This window comes from Nuphar pumila, chromosome 6, assembly GCF_984573655.1.
Source record: "Nuphar pumila chromosome 6, dmNupPumi1.hap1.1, whole genome shotgun sequence".
In the NCBI taxonomy this organism is placed as follows: Eukaryota; Viridiplantae; Streptophyta; class Magnoliopsida; order Nymphaeales; family Nymphaeaceae; genus Nuphar; species Nuphar pumila.
In genome coordinates, this window is record NC_143254.1 from 107,923,953 (window position 1) to 107,938,119 (window position 14,167).

Here is a 14,167-nt window from a genome sequence, read left to right on the forward strand (position 1 = left end):
AGTTGTCTAAGAAGATGTATAGCTTCCATAGTTGATCTTCCAGGCATAAAACCAAATTGATTCTCCGATATCATGACAACCTTCCTCAACCTAGACTCAATCACCCTCTCCCAAAGTTTCATAGTATGACTCATGAGTTTTATACCACGATAGTTTGTGCAATCTTGTATATCACCCTTATTCTTATATAAAGGCACCAAAGTACTCTTCCTCCACTCATTAGTCATCTTATTTGTTCGCCAAATCAAGTTAAAAAGATTTGTCAACCATTCTAAACCTTTCTCTCCCAAGCATTTCCAAGCCTCGATAGGTATACCATCTGGGCCAACTGCCCTTCTTGATTTCATTTTCTTCAAAGCCTCTGCAATTTCTTTCTTTTGAATCTTGCGCATGAAGTCATGATTTATCTCATGAAAAGGAATGGAGAAGTCTCCAAGATCTTGAGCATGACTATCATTAAATAGCTTATCAAAATAATCTTTCCATCTCTCCTTAATCTCCTCATCTTTGACTAAAACCCTTTGCGTTTCATCTTTGATACATCTAACCATACCCAAATCCTTCGATTTCCTATCTCTCATCTTTGCAAGCCTATAAATATCCTTCTCGCCTTCTTTGGTATCCAACTTGTCATAAACCTCCTTATATACCTTAGCCCTCGCGTTTCGAACAACTTTTTTAGCTTCCTTCTTTGCTATCATATACTTCTCCAAATTCTCATTATCACGGCTCTTACTTAGATTTCTATAACACTCTCTTTTAACCTTAATAGCTAATTTGACATCCTTGTTCCACCATGATGTATCCTTACCTAGTGGTGCACCGCCTTTAGACTCACCCAATACCTCCTTAGCTACTTTTCTCATACCACCCGCTATCTTATTCCACATTGATTCTGAATCCTCCTCGAGACACCAATCAACTTCCTTAACTACCTGCTCTACAAACATTCCTTGTTTAGCTCCTTTCAGTGCCCACCACTTAATTCTAGGATCTATCCTATGTCTATCCCTTTTGCGGCATTGTCTAATTCTAAGATCTAAAATTAAGACTCTATGTTGTGTAGCTACACTTTCTCCTGGTATAACCTTACAATCGATGCAACAACCCCTATCTCTCTTTCTAAGTAGGAAAAAATCTATGTGACTCGTATTAACCCCACTTTTAAATGTTACTAGGTGAGACTCCCTCTTCCTAAACCAAGTGTTTGCTAAGATCATATTATAGGACAAACAAAAATCTAAAATCCTTTCTCCACTTTCATTTCTTTCTCCTATACCATAGCCTCCATGGATATTCTCAAATCCATCCCTACTAATGCCTACATGTCCATTAAGGTCACCGCCGATGAAAAGCTTTTCTCCATAAGATGTCTCTTGTACTACTCCATCTAAATCTTCCCAAAATTGATGCTTAACGGAATCATCTAAACCTACTTGAGGTGCATAAACACTAATAAGATTAATAATATCCGTACCTAATACTAATTTAATAAGTAAAATTCTATCACCCTTCCTACGGACCTCAACTACATTATCTATAAACTGACGACTCATAACAATCCCTACTCCATTCCTATTCCTATTTATTCTTGTATACCAAATCTTATATCCCCAAGGTTCTATCACTTTAGCTTTCTCACCTACCCATTTGGTCTCTTGAAGACATAAAATATCAATCTTTCTCCTACACATAACATCTACTAACTCTACCAACTTACCAGTTAAAGACCCTATGTTCCAAGTGGCTAACCTAATTTTATGGTCTTGATTTACATAAGCTAAAAAAAAAAGTTTCCCAGCAGTTGGTAATTTTGGTTAATCATATTGCCTCAAATAGGCAGATAGGAAAACAGGGTATTTTTATTCCCCAAGAGACAAGCCATCAAAGTCACTGCGGTTTTGGAGAGACTTTGAATTTGAAGAGAAGGGGGGGAAGTCCAAAACAGAAATCTTCACATACCAACCAAAAACAAAGGGAGCAAGCAAATTTAGACAAAGAAACCCACTTTACGTCGGAGATTGGTCCGGCGACCAGGAGATGTAATAACGAAAGCCATGTATGACAAGATATTCACTTTGGTTACTAAATATATCGACTCAGTTGTCATGTCTACCACCTGCATAATTACCAACATTTTCTTACGAAATTCTCAATTCCCATAAATTTTCTCAGCCCTAAATACACTAACTGGATTTTGTGCACCGAACAGCATTAGCATTAATCCTCAGGAAAAAATTATCTGAAGTCACTGAACTGTTAGCCAACAAGAGTTAAATTATTCTAATCAGACTTCCAACAAGTCCTTTTGATTCATTGACGTCAAAGCAAATCCCAGTGAATGAAGAAATTTTCGTCCAAGAAATAAGAAAAGCACACCCAAAGTAAAGCTGTATTTTCTTTTATGTTTGTGGAATAAGGGCCCCATATTCTATAAAATGCAGAACGAATTCTTATTCCATAGAATGAGCTCTCGGTTCCACATGGACATGGAAATAATAACAATACTTCAGAATGATTTGTCTGTGCATGTGCGCCATTTGATGGTTTCTCATATTTTGTGTTCATCGCTATTTCCGTTTTATATGTTCAGAAACATAACTCATGAACACAAAATATCAAGCGGTCTGTGATTAAATAGAACTGAATTATGTTACTGGAATTAAAGGCTTTATTATTTGGTGCATTTCTTTCCAATAGATTTTTTTCTAGTTTCAATTCTTCCAATTGATTGATACCTACATATCCAAGGTTTCATTCTTCCAATTGATTGATACCTACAGATCCAAGGTTTGGATTGTTATATATATCGGTCCCCGTTATGCTTCATTATAGAGAACCATAGTAACACTAGGTTTGTATTTAGGAGGTGTTTGCCTAGCAGCAGCTTTCCACAAAAACGCAAACGCACCAAAAATAATGCATTTCTGCAAGTCACACCACGTGTCGTCAAACATAGAAGCAGATTCCAGCAAGGAAAATGACCCTGAAATTTGCAGGTGGAAAAAGATCTAGTTTTCAAAGACCAAAAAGGGAGGAATTTGTCAACAGAACGGTCAAGGGAAAACCCCCAAAAAAGGATTAAAAAATGAGTTAAGAATCTTCAACCATGTGTAAAGACTTCACAATCCTAAAAGTAGGTGAAAATCAATCCCCCTTGACTTACATGATCCAGTCCATTTGTGATTTAAACCCCTAGCTATGCAATCTTAGCCAAAATATGTATATCAATGCAATGAATCTCCTTACCAGACTATCCAATTCGCCATTTGCTATTATCAAATGCAGATTTGCACTCAGTCAGGTTTATGATGGCAGTTACACTCAAACTTGTGACATGGATGCAGAAACCCAAAACCTGATCCACCAATTTAACTGATCACAGCGACGGCTTGTCAAATCCACTCGAATGCTCAGTCAGTGATGTGGTAGAAGATTTTTAATGACATCACTTGTTTCAAAAGAACAGGTCTAAGTGGCAAGGCTATAATCCTTCACCTTGATTATCAAACTAGAAATCATTTACATTTAAAAACTTTTCCATGTACAAGCAAATCATTCTTTATAATACAAAATTATTTAGGGCCTGTGAGACACAAATTAGTCAGAGAGAGAGAGAGAGCACACCTGCAGCAACACTCACATGATGGCAAAAGAACACTCGTATCATATCACGAACAAAACAATTGAAAAATTAAAATGGGATGATATAAGGAAATCATAAATGTATGACCCGTGGAAATACCTTCCATGAGACAGACGAATACCACCAAACCTGACAAAATTCTCCTCAAATGTCCAGAACTACTTTGGTACAGAAACTACTTTGGCTGAAACTTGTAAGCTAGCGGCCAGTGAGTCATCAAAGTACATCCGTTAGAAAGGATCATCAAGAAGACATAATCACCTGATCACATGCCTGAAGAGCCTGATTGGCGAAGTACCTCACATCCACATCTGGGTCTTCACTGAGTTCAACCAAGCAGGGTCTGATTGTCTGGTCCACTACCTGCATCCCAGAAACACAAAAACCACCTCTGAATTTTATTAGACGTTATCAGGGTAGACAGGTTCTCTTAGAAGCCATCAGGTTGGATACAACAGAAATAATACCAAGGCAAAGGCTTAGCTTACCAATTGGTCAACTATAGGAATGAGAGACTGTAGCACCTTCGCCACATTAAATTTGATGTTAGGCACCCTGCAGACAATGAACTTTACTGCGTTTAAGTTTGAAAGATTGGGCAAAATGTTTAAATTCTGTTGCGACTCAGAACTCATAGATGTCTCAAGTCAGGTTGAGTACAACACCATCCTGGTGCAGCACCAACCCAGTTTAGCTAGGGCCCCTAGTTCCTGCAATCCTTGTGTCATAGTAGGAGTCTAGGGACAAGTTACCTGAGTCATCGGACAGGTTAGGAAGTCTTAAAAACACTCAGTATGATAGACATAGCTTGTGGTGTTGACTAGTTCGTTACCTGTCCTTTGAGGCATTGATGACAACAGGCAATAGCTTATGGAAAGTCACATCAGGTCCCATGACAGGTGCGAGTAAAGAAATTGCATGCAGAATCGTCATCCGATACAAGTAGTGTGGGTTGGCAATCATGCACAAAATCTAAAAACAAGTAAAATTTAAAAAAAAAATATTAAAAAACTACATATTAAACAAAGAGCTAATCGGTCATACTAAAACATCATTACACGATATAGGCATAGCAACTAGTTCATCCATAGAACCCACTCCAAAATAAAAAGTAAAAAAATAAAGAAAAGAAAATGACAACAGATCCAAATCATAACTACAAAATTTTTCACGTATACAGACTATATATTTAACCTCCTAATGCAGCATGAGAACACCTAGATAAAAAAACAAGTTAGGTAATCATAAATATGACATGTCAAATTATTCAAATCTATTTCAATTAGTATATCGAGTCTCCACAATACGTACATACATACACATGTGTATACATGTAACTACAATCTTAGTTGTCCTAGGTGAGCTAGGTGCAGCCCCACCACCTGGGTGACTAGGTTTGGGCGGTGGGGCCCTATTTTAGTGCTTAGCGCCTAGGCTTAAGCATAGATCAGTCCTCTTTTTTGGGGGTTGACCATACAACCGACATAAAAGGGGAAAAGGGGGCCCTAATTTCTCCCTTTCCCTTTTTCATGACTCTCGTTCTCTCTCCTCTCTCTCTTCGGTTTTTGCAAGACGACCAAAGGTATCTCTCTCTCTCTCCTCTGTTTTTTTCTTTTCCTTCCAATTTTACTTTTCCCTTCTTCGTGTTTTTCCTTCCTCTTCCTTTTTTTCTTCTTCTTCCTATTAATTATATTGTATTTCAGTTATATTATATATATTGTATTTCAGCATATTATATATACTGCATTTATGTATAAATATATCTGTATATGTACTGTAAATTATATATAATATGTCTGTAATTTAATATAATCTGTTTATTATAATACCATATCTATGTAATGTAATTTATAATATAAATAATTAGTTTATACTTTATATATTGTTTGATTGTCTCTGAGTTATATTTCTTAGCTAATTTTGTGGTTGACTGGATGATGTTTCTGAGTTATGTTTGTGAGTTATATTTCTGAGTTATACATCTGTGTGATTGTGTGTACTTTATAATTATATATGATCAGTTTTACTATTCTTTTCAGAAATCACACTTTACAGTGTTCGACGACATGTTATGTTTTGTCTATTGCTTATTGTTGACTGATTTTATGTTGTATACATGTTTGTTATTAATTTTAGCAGTTTATTTACATATCTTGTGTTTTATTTTAAAAAAAATGTATTTGGGCTACCGCCTAGGCCCTGCCTAGTCTTTTTAGGGGCTTACCGCCTAGCACCTTTGACAACTAAGACTACAATGCATATCACGTTTCAATGATGACAACCAAAAATTTTTTATTGATCTGCAGACCAACGTAGAAATATCACCACAAAATGGCTACACAGAGATTTAACAAATTTGTAGGCTACAATTGTTCACATACACTGTTGCATCAATGGCCACAACAATCTTCAAAAATTTCAAATTTTTTTTTTTAGGCCAAACAATTTCAGTTTTTATATCAAAAGAATTGAAGCATAACTATACTATTTTTTGCAATGTGAAAAGACAAATGTATACGAAAATGTCCACGGTCTTGACCAAGTTCATTAACTGACCTGAGGGATTATATGATGCAATGCCCACTCTGGACCGAATTCCTCAGCTAGCCGCTTCAAGTTATTTGCAGCAGCATCACGGATTGAGAAAACCTATTGAAATAAAATCAAGTAACTTACTAAAAGAAAAGGCATTATTAAGGACAAGTGACAAAAAGAGAGTTGAACATGTAAAATTGTCTATGAAAAGACAATACACATACGAGCACAAAGAATATGAAAAAAGATGTGCACGAAGGCACTCTCACAACACTTGAACAAATACGCAAAAGCGTAAAAATAATAAACATGCACAATGGCATGTATTTTATAGAAGGAACCGAATGCTTGAGACTCTCAAGCTTAGCAATATACAAGGGGGAACACCCCTATTTATACAAGAAATGGGAGGTGCTTGGGGGCTCCCCAAAGGAGTCGTTGGGGAGCTCCCAACGGTCACAATTGTGACCGTTGGGGGCTCCCCAACGACTCTATTGGGGAGACCCCCAAAGCACCTTTTTGAAAAAGCAAAAAGGAAAAATAAAAAAAAATAAAAGAAATTAAAAAATAAAGAAAAAGTTACAACATATTCCAAATGGAATATGCGCAAAAGTGTAAAAGGACTAAAATACCCTTTTCGGGTAAAAAAGGGGAAAATGTATAAATATATATACTTATATATAGAGATACGTATACATATAACATATGTATACGTATCTCTAGGTATATAAGTATATATATTTATACTTACAATAATGTTTTTGAGTATACATTTTAACACCCCCCCTCAAACTTACGGTGTGATAACCGCAAGTTTGTTAAGAAGGAAATGAAATCTGGGCGAACAAAGTGCTTTTGTGAAGAAGTCCGCAAGTTGATACTCAGACGTCACGTATGGCAGATCAATGACCTTCTTCAAGTATTCTTCCCTGACATAATGGCAGTCCATCTCTATATGCTTTGTTCGCTCGTGAAATGTGTGGTTCTTGGCAATGTAGATTGCACTTTTATTGTCACAGCAAAGCTTGGTTGGTTCTTTGACAACTACTCCCATATCTTCCAAGAGGCTTCTAATCCATACTATTTCCATGGTGGTAGATGTCATGGCTCTATATTCGGCTTCAGTGGATGACAGGGAGACCTTTTGTTGTTTTTTGCATCGCCACGAGATCAAGGACTCACCTAAGAAAACACAGAAACCAGTGGTGGAGTGACGGTTACTAGGGTCACCTCCCCAATCTGAGTCAGTATAAGCAAGCAATTTCAATTTAGAGGAAGATGATAGAAATACTCCCTTATTTACCGTTCCCTTCAAATATCTGATGATGCGGAGCACAGCACTCATATGAATGGTTGTAGGAGCATGCTGAAACTGACTGGCGATGTGTATAGCATGAGACAAGTCGGGTCGAGTAATGCTAAGATACATTAAAGACCCTACCAACTGCCTGTAAGGAGTAGGATCGGTTAGAGGCACACCGTCGTCAATCTTCATTTTTGCTCCTACAACTTTAGGAGTTTCGCATACTTTGTCATCAGAAATACCTGACCTATCAATAATCTCGCAGGCAAGTTTAGATTGAGACAGAAAATAACCACGTTGCGAATAGGCAACCTCAATTCCAAGAAAATATGTCAGAAAACCTAAGTCTGACATCTCAAATTTTGAAGTCAAGACGGACTTAATACCCTTGACTCCTTGAACATCATCACCTGTTATTAACATGTCATCAACGTAAAGTAATAAAATTACAATCCCTGCATTAGATTTTCTAGTAAACAAAGCAGTGTCAGTATAACATGATGAAAAACCATTTTCCAACATTACACTGGTAAATCTATCATACCAGGCTTTGGGGGCCTGCTTTAAGCCATAGAGAGCCTTACGAAGACGAAGAACTTTATCCTTAGGAATTATCATGCCTGGTGGGGCATCCATATATACTTCTTCGTTAAGATCACCATTTAAAAAAGCATTTTTAACATCCATTTGAAAAATGTTCCAATTTTTAATAGATGCAATAGTAATAAGACACCTAACGGTAACCATCCGAGCTACAGGGGCAAAGGTTTCTTCGTAATCAATTTCATACTCTTGCCCATACCCTTTAGCAACTAATCGAGCTTTATACCTTTCTAAAGAACCATCACTCTTAGTTTTAACTTTAAAGACCCATCGACAGCCTATAGTTTTCTTTCCTATAGGTAGAGTTTGAAAATCCCAAGTTCCTGCCCTTTTAAGAGCGTTAAGTTCACTTTGCATGGCATTTTGCCATTCTATACATTGATTAGCTTCTGCAAAATTTCTTGGTTCGAAATAAGAGTGAATAGCACTAAGGCAAGCCCTATATCGGGGTGAAAAAGAATCAAACGATACAAAGCGGGTTGGAGGTCTTCTATTTCTTTCAGATCTTCTATGGTCAAGAGGAGTGGAAAGCTCACTATATTGATCAATAGCACTTCTAAAGGTGTCTTGGTTTCTACGAGAGTAGGTAATAGGCTCACTTGGAACTCTACTTTCTGGATCATTATGTTCACCAATATCTTCATCATTTTCCTCATCATGGTTTAATGATACATCATCATCACTGGATATGTCATCATTACTAGATAACAAGTCAAATAAGAAGGAGTAATCAAAATTTTCTTGTTGAGAAACATTTTTTTCAAAACCACTCTTATTTTCTAAAAAGGTTACATTTCTAGAGACATATAGCTTATCCTCTTGAAGATCGTAACAACGAAACCCTTTTTGAGTTTCGGAATAACCAAGAAAAGCACAAGGGATAGCCTTGGGTGAAAGCTTGTCATTCTTATCCGTAAGTATGAAACATTTACATCCGAAGACCCTTAACCTATTATAATCAGGTTCAAGCTTATGTAGAATCTAAAAAGGAGATATTTTGCCTAATAACCTAGATGGTAGACGATTTATTAAATAAACAGAAGCAAGGGCTGCTTCGGCCCAAAAGTTTTTAGGAATATTTTGAGATATAAGAAGAGTCCTAGTGGTCTCAATAATGTGCCTATGTTTCCTTTCAGCCAACCCATTCTGTTGAGGTGTTTTAGGACAAGACCTTTGGTGAATAATACCGTGATCCTCAAGGTATACCTTAAAGTGATTGGAGAGATATTCTCCCCCAGAGTCACTTCTAAAAATCTTTATGTTGCTATTGAATTGATTCTTAATCATTGAGTGAAAATTTTTAAAACATGAAAACACTTCATGTTTAAATATAAGAAAATATATCCACGAGTAACGGGAAAAGTCATCCACAAATATTACATAATAAGAAAAACCTCCTTTTGAAACCACAGGTGCGGGTCCCCAAACATCTGAGTGAACAATTTCGAAAATTTTGGAAGAGAACATAGTTCTTTGCTCAAAAGGTAAGCTGCGCATTTTTCCGAGAATGCAGTCATTACAAGAAAAAGAGCTTTTACATAGGTCTTTTGCAAAATATAAATATGATAACTTGGTGATATTAGGATGACCAAGTCTTTTGTGCCATACATTTATATCTTTATGTCGGGCAACATTACACAAAACTTTTGGAACTTGAAGAGATTTCATATAGTATAGATCTCCTCTTCTAAAGCCTTCCCCAATCAACTTCCCGGACTGGCGATCCTGTATTAAGCATTTGTCATAAGAGAATTTAATATCACAGCCATGGTCCGTGAGTTGAGAAACAGAGAGGAGGTTTAAGTTAAGTTTAGGTATAAATCTGATTTTTGGAATAGAAAACTCTTGAGTTTCAAAATTACCTATTCCCTTAATTTCAAGAGAGGTTCCATCAGCAGTGGAGACATATGATGGGGAACGATTTTTCAAATAATCGGAAAGTGACAAAAAATTTGGGGACATATGAAAAGATGCACCAGAGTCCAAAAGCCAAGAGATTTTACCTGGAGGAGAAGACGTGGATACGGCCGCACCGGAGGTAGATCCCTTGAGGAGAGGTTGAAGGGCTTCCACTATTTGATTTATAGAAAGGGTCCCACTTGAAGATGCCTCATCCTTCTGTGGTACCCCAGTAGTAGCCATAGCTAGAAGTCTCTTCCATTTAGGACATACGGGTTTGATGTGTCCCGGTTCTTTACAAAAATGACAAATAGTTTTGCTATAGTCCCTTCTTCCTCTTTGACCACCATTTTCACCTTGATTTTGGAATTTAAAATGAGGGGGACGATAGGTTTTACATTGTTTCCGGGTCTTGATACGGCATTGACCTCACTATGTTCTTCAATATTACAAGGGACCGCAAGAACATTTGGTCCTTGTTTACATAAATTCATACGAGTCTCTTCACCACTTAACTTGGTGAGAACATCTTCAAGAGAAGGGGGAGTGAAAGAGGAGAGAAGAGATGACCTTATTTGCTCAAATTCGGGCCTTAGCCCATTTAAGAAGTTGAAGAACCGATCTTCTTCAAGTTGCTTATGACGGAGCTCAATTGCCTCTCCACTCCATTTAGGTTCAAGCATTGCAAGCTCATCCCAAATAGAGGAAAGATCGGCAAAGTATTCCCTAATCGTCATTTCACCTTGGGAGAGAGAGATAGCCTTCTTTTAAAGGTAATACTTATGAGAGAGATCCCTTGAGGTGTACATTTTTTCAAGATAATGCCAAGCTTCCGATGCCTTTTTGAATTTAATAATGTTGGCATTAATCTTGGTTTCTACGGATGAGAAAAACCAAGAGAGAATCTTGAAATTCTTCATTTCCCATTCATCGTGTTTCTTGAAGTATTCTTCAAGAGCTTTGGTTCTTTCTTCTCCCTCAAGAATCTTGATTTCGCCTTCTTTAACTATGGTAATCTTGGGTTCCGGTTCCGGTTCCGGTTCCGGAATAGTGCCAAGAACATATCCCCATAGGCCTTTCCCTTTTATATGAGCCTCCATATTTACGGCCCAAACATGATAGTTGGACCCATTTAATTTGAAACCAAGAGCAAAATGGGACTCTTTTTCGCCCATTAGAGAGAAGAGAGATAGAGAAAAAAGTGTACCAATACAATATTTCCAACACCAAATTTGCACAAGATCCTCCTAAAATATTTGAGAAGAAAGATCCACCACTTCAATCTCTAAGAATCGGAAGGCACGTTTTTCGAGGCACTCGAAAAAAGGAGAATCCCACGATCTTCAATAATCAACCTTGCTCTGATACCATGTAAAATTGTCTATGAAAAGACAATACACATACGAGCACAAAGAATATGAAAAAAGATGTGCACGAAGGCACTCTCACAACACTTGAACAAATACGCAAAAGCGTAAAAATAATAAACATGCACAATGGCATGTATTTTATAGAAGGAACCGAATGCTTGAGACTCTCAAGCTTAGCAATATACAAGGGGGAACACCCCTATTTATACAAGAAATGGGAGGTGCTTGGGGGCTCCCCAAAGGAGTCGTTGGGGAGCTCCCAACGGTCACAATTGTGACCGTTGGGGGCTCCCCAACGACTCTATTGGGGAGACCCCCAAAGCACCTTTTTGAAAAAGCAAAAAGGAAAAATAAAAAAAAATAAAAGAAATTAAAAAATAAAGAAAAAGTTACAACATATTCCAAATGGAATATGCGCAAAAGTGTAAAAGGACTAAAATACCCTTTTCAGGTAAAAAAGGGGAAAATGTATAAATATATATACTTATATATAGAGATACGTATACATATAACATATGTATACGTATCTCTAGGTATATAAGTATATATATATTTATACTTACAATAATGTTTTTGAGTATACATTTTAACAGAACAGACTGGATATTGGATAATGATGGACTTATAATAATTGGTTAGAATGATTTAAGGAGAATTGCATGACTGTCTCCTTACAGCTCCGTAATAAAAAAGCAATTGGATGAAAATAAATGCACACAACTCCAAAATGTGCACTAAATGGCCAATGATTAGAAAGATGAAAACAACAATGTAATCAGATAAAACAGAAATTTATTTTATCATCTCAAAAGGCATCCAAACAAGGAAGAGACAGTATGTGAACCTGATCTTCCAGCCACTGCATGCAAAGTACGCCAAGCTTATCAAAAAACTCAACCCCCAACTGACTTGCCAATAAAGGAATATATTCAATTATTGCCAGTCGGACTCTCCAATGCCTATCCTGCGCAAGCTCCACAATTGCTGGAAGGAGGGATTGCGACAAGAGATCAATTCCAATCACCTGAAACAAAGCTACTTAGTTGAGTAAAAGCTAAGGTCTTATTCCAAAGCTTCAATACATTGCTAACACTTCCAAGTTCCTGATACTAAATCATGGTGGGAAGCCCACCTCTAGCTTGTAGTCATGATGTAATCATACTGATGGAACAAATTCAAACAAAAAGAAGACAAGATATCAAATAGTAAAGGCAAAAAGCAGACGGGAAGTCATAATCGCAGCATCCTAAAAATACAATCTTGGGAAAGGCTAGATAACAAATAACATCAAAAGAATTGCATGATTTCTTAGAAGACCTCCACTGGGAGATCACTCATTCGATCAGCACCAAGTTTCCTGCAGATAATTACCCAAATACCCACATAAAAAACCACTATTCTCCATAGATCAATGTGATTTTCACAAAATTTGTATTCCCATACTGTTCTTTAATATAGTGTGTAGTTATACCGCTGTTTCCACCAATCAGCCACAACGATATGCATGCAAGCATCACAACTGTGTGCATGTGCTTGCACACATTTTATCTGTATGCTAACACCATTCACCAACAGTGGTAATGAATGCTTGGCCAACATCAGAAAGCAACAATGCAAAGGACTACAAACACGAAAACTAGGGACGAGACATTGTTATATAGCAGCCAAGCTTCTGTTAAGAAATATATACTTGTCTTGTATATACCTAAGTATACTTATGTATACTTGTAGTTATTGTGTATCGTATTTACTTTTCCCTTTTTTGTTCTGTATTCTAGGTATACTCTACATGCATACCTATTGTTTGTATTTTTCTTTTTAGTCAAGGTATATACCAGGTATACCTATTAAGACAGGATAAGTATACTTATTGCATACTTGTAGGATAGCATGGGGTTCTTTTTATTCATTTTTATCTTCGTATTTTTGTACTCTTTGTATTTTTATTTTATTGTTTTTGTAGCTGGACCAACTAGCCGATGAACTAGTTGTTGGGTCCTACTAGCTGTAAGGCTAGTCTAACGGCTAATCAAACTAGCCATTAGACTATCCTAACGGCTAGTATGCTTGTAGCCTATATATACGAGGCATATGCCTCATTGTATATTTTGAGTGAGGATGGATGTAAAATTGTAAATAGTGCATGTGTGCATGAGTGTTGCAGTGAGGTTGCCTTGTAAAGTTTATGAATATTTTTATTAATAAAATATTTATTCTTTATTTGTTCTTCTACTTGGCTATGTACGGTTTGTGTATTTAGCCAAATGCATTATGATAATGCCTTTGGATTCCATTTATTTTTAACAAAATTATTATTTTTCTTTATTTTCTTCTTGTCTCAGATTCTGTGCCACTTTGTGACAGCATTGCTGTATGGACTGCTAACATGAATGATGAATCGAACAAGTGGATAAAAATACTAAGAAAACAGATCCAACATTCAGACCACTATTTGGAAGAAAACTATAATCAACTAGTGCCACTACGAGGAATGCACAAGCTTGGAAGATCACACCTTTGCCTCTGTAACATGTTATGCAGAAACAACTGCAAAAAAGATATCATTCACTACGGTAACACCTTCGATGGATATACAGGTGTATCATGTGATAGAAGTGCACGCTGGGCCTTCATCAGATAACCATAGGTCCATAACACAGACGATCGAAAACAAGAAAATGTACGACCCCAGTACAGTACATAACTCTTACCACTAAACTTGTGAATAAAAATCCAACTAGATGGTTGCACACAAATGAAATTATATTCATTAAGCTTAAGACCCTTGAAGGACACACAAGCGCACATCAA

General features: G+C 36.8%; 1 protein-coding gene across 1 annotated transcript in view; it reads right to left on the reverse strand.

Moving 5' to 3' along the window:
• Window positions 1–3,507: 3,507 nt before the first annotated feature.
• The window catches only part of LOC149835610 (uncharacterized), a 30,444-nt gene continuing 19,784 nt past the window's right edge, over window positions 3,508–14,167 (reverse strand). The window contains exons 9-13 of the mRNA XM_090008629.1: window positions 12,201–12,380; window positions 6,203–6,295; window positions 4,479–4,618; window positions 4,135–4,201; window positions 3,508–4,009 (exon numbers count right to left, since the gene is read on the reverse strand). Coding sequence (XP_089864755.1) covers window positions 3,890–4,009; window positions 4,135–4,201; window positions 4,479–4,618; window positions 6,203–6,295; window positions 12,201–12,380 — 600 coding nt within the window. The 3' untranslated portion in view covers window positions 3,508–3,889. The remainder of the gene's footprint in view (window positions 4,010–4,134; window positions 4,202–4,478; window positions 4,619–6,202; window positions 6,296–12,200; window positions 12,381–14,167) is intronic.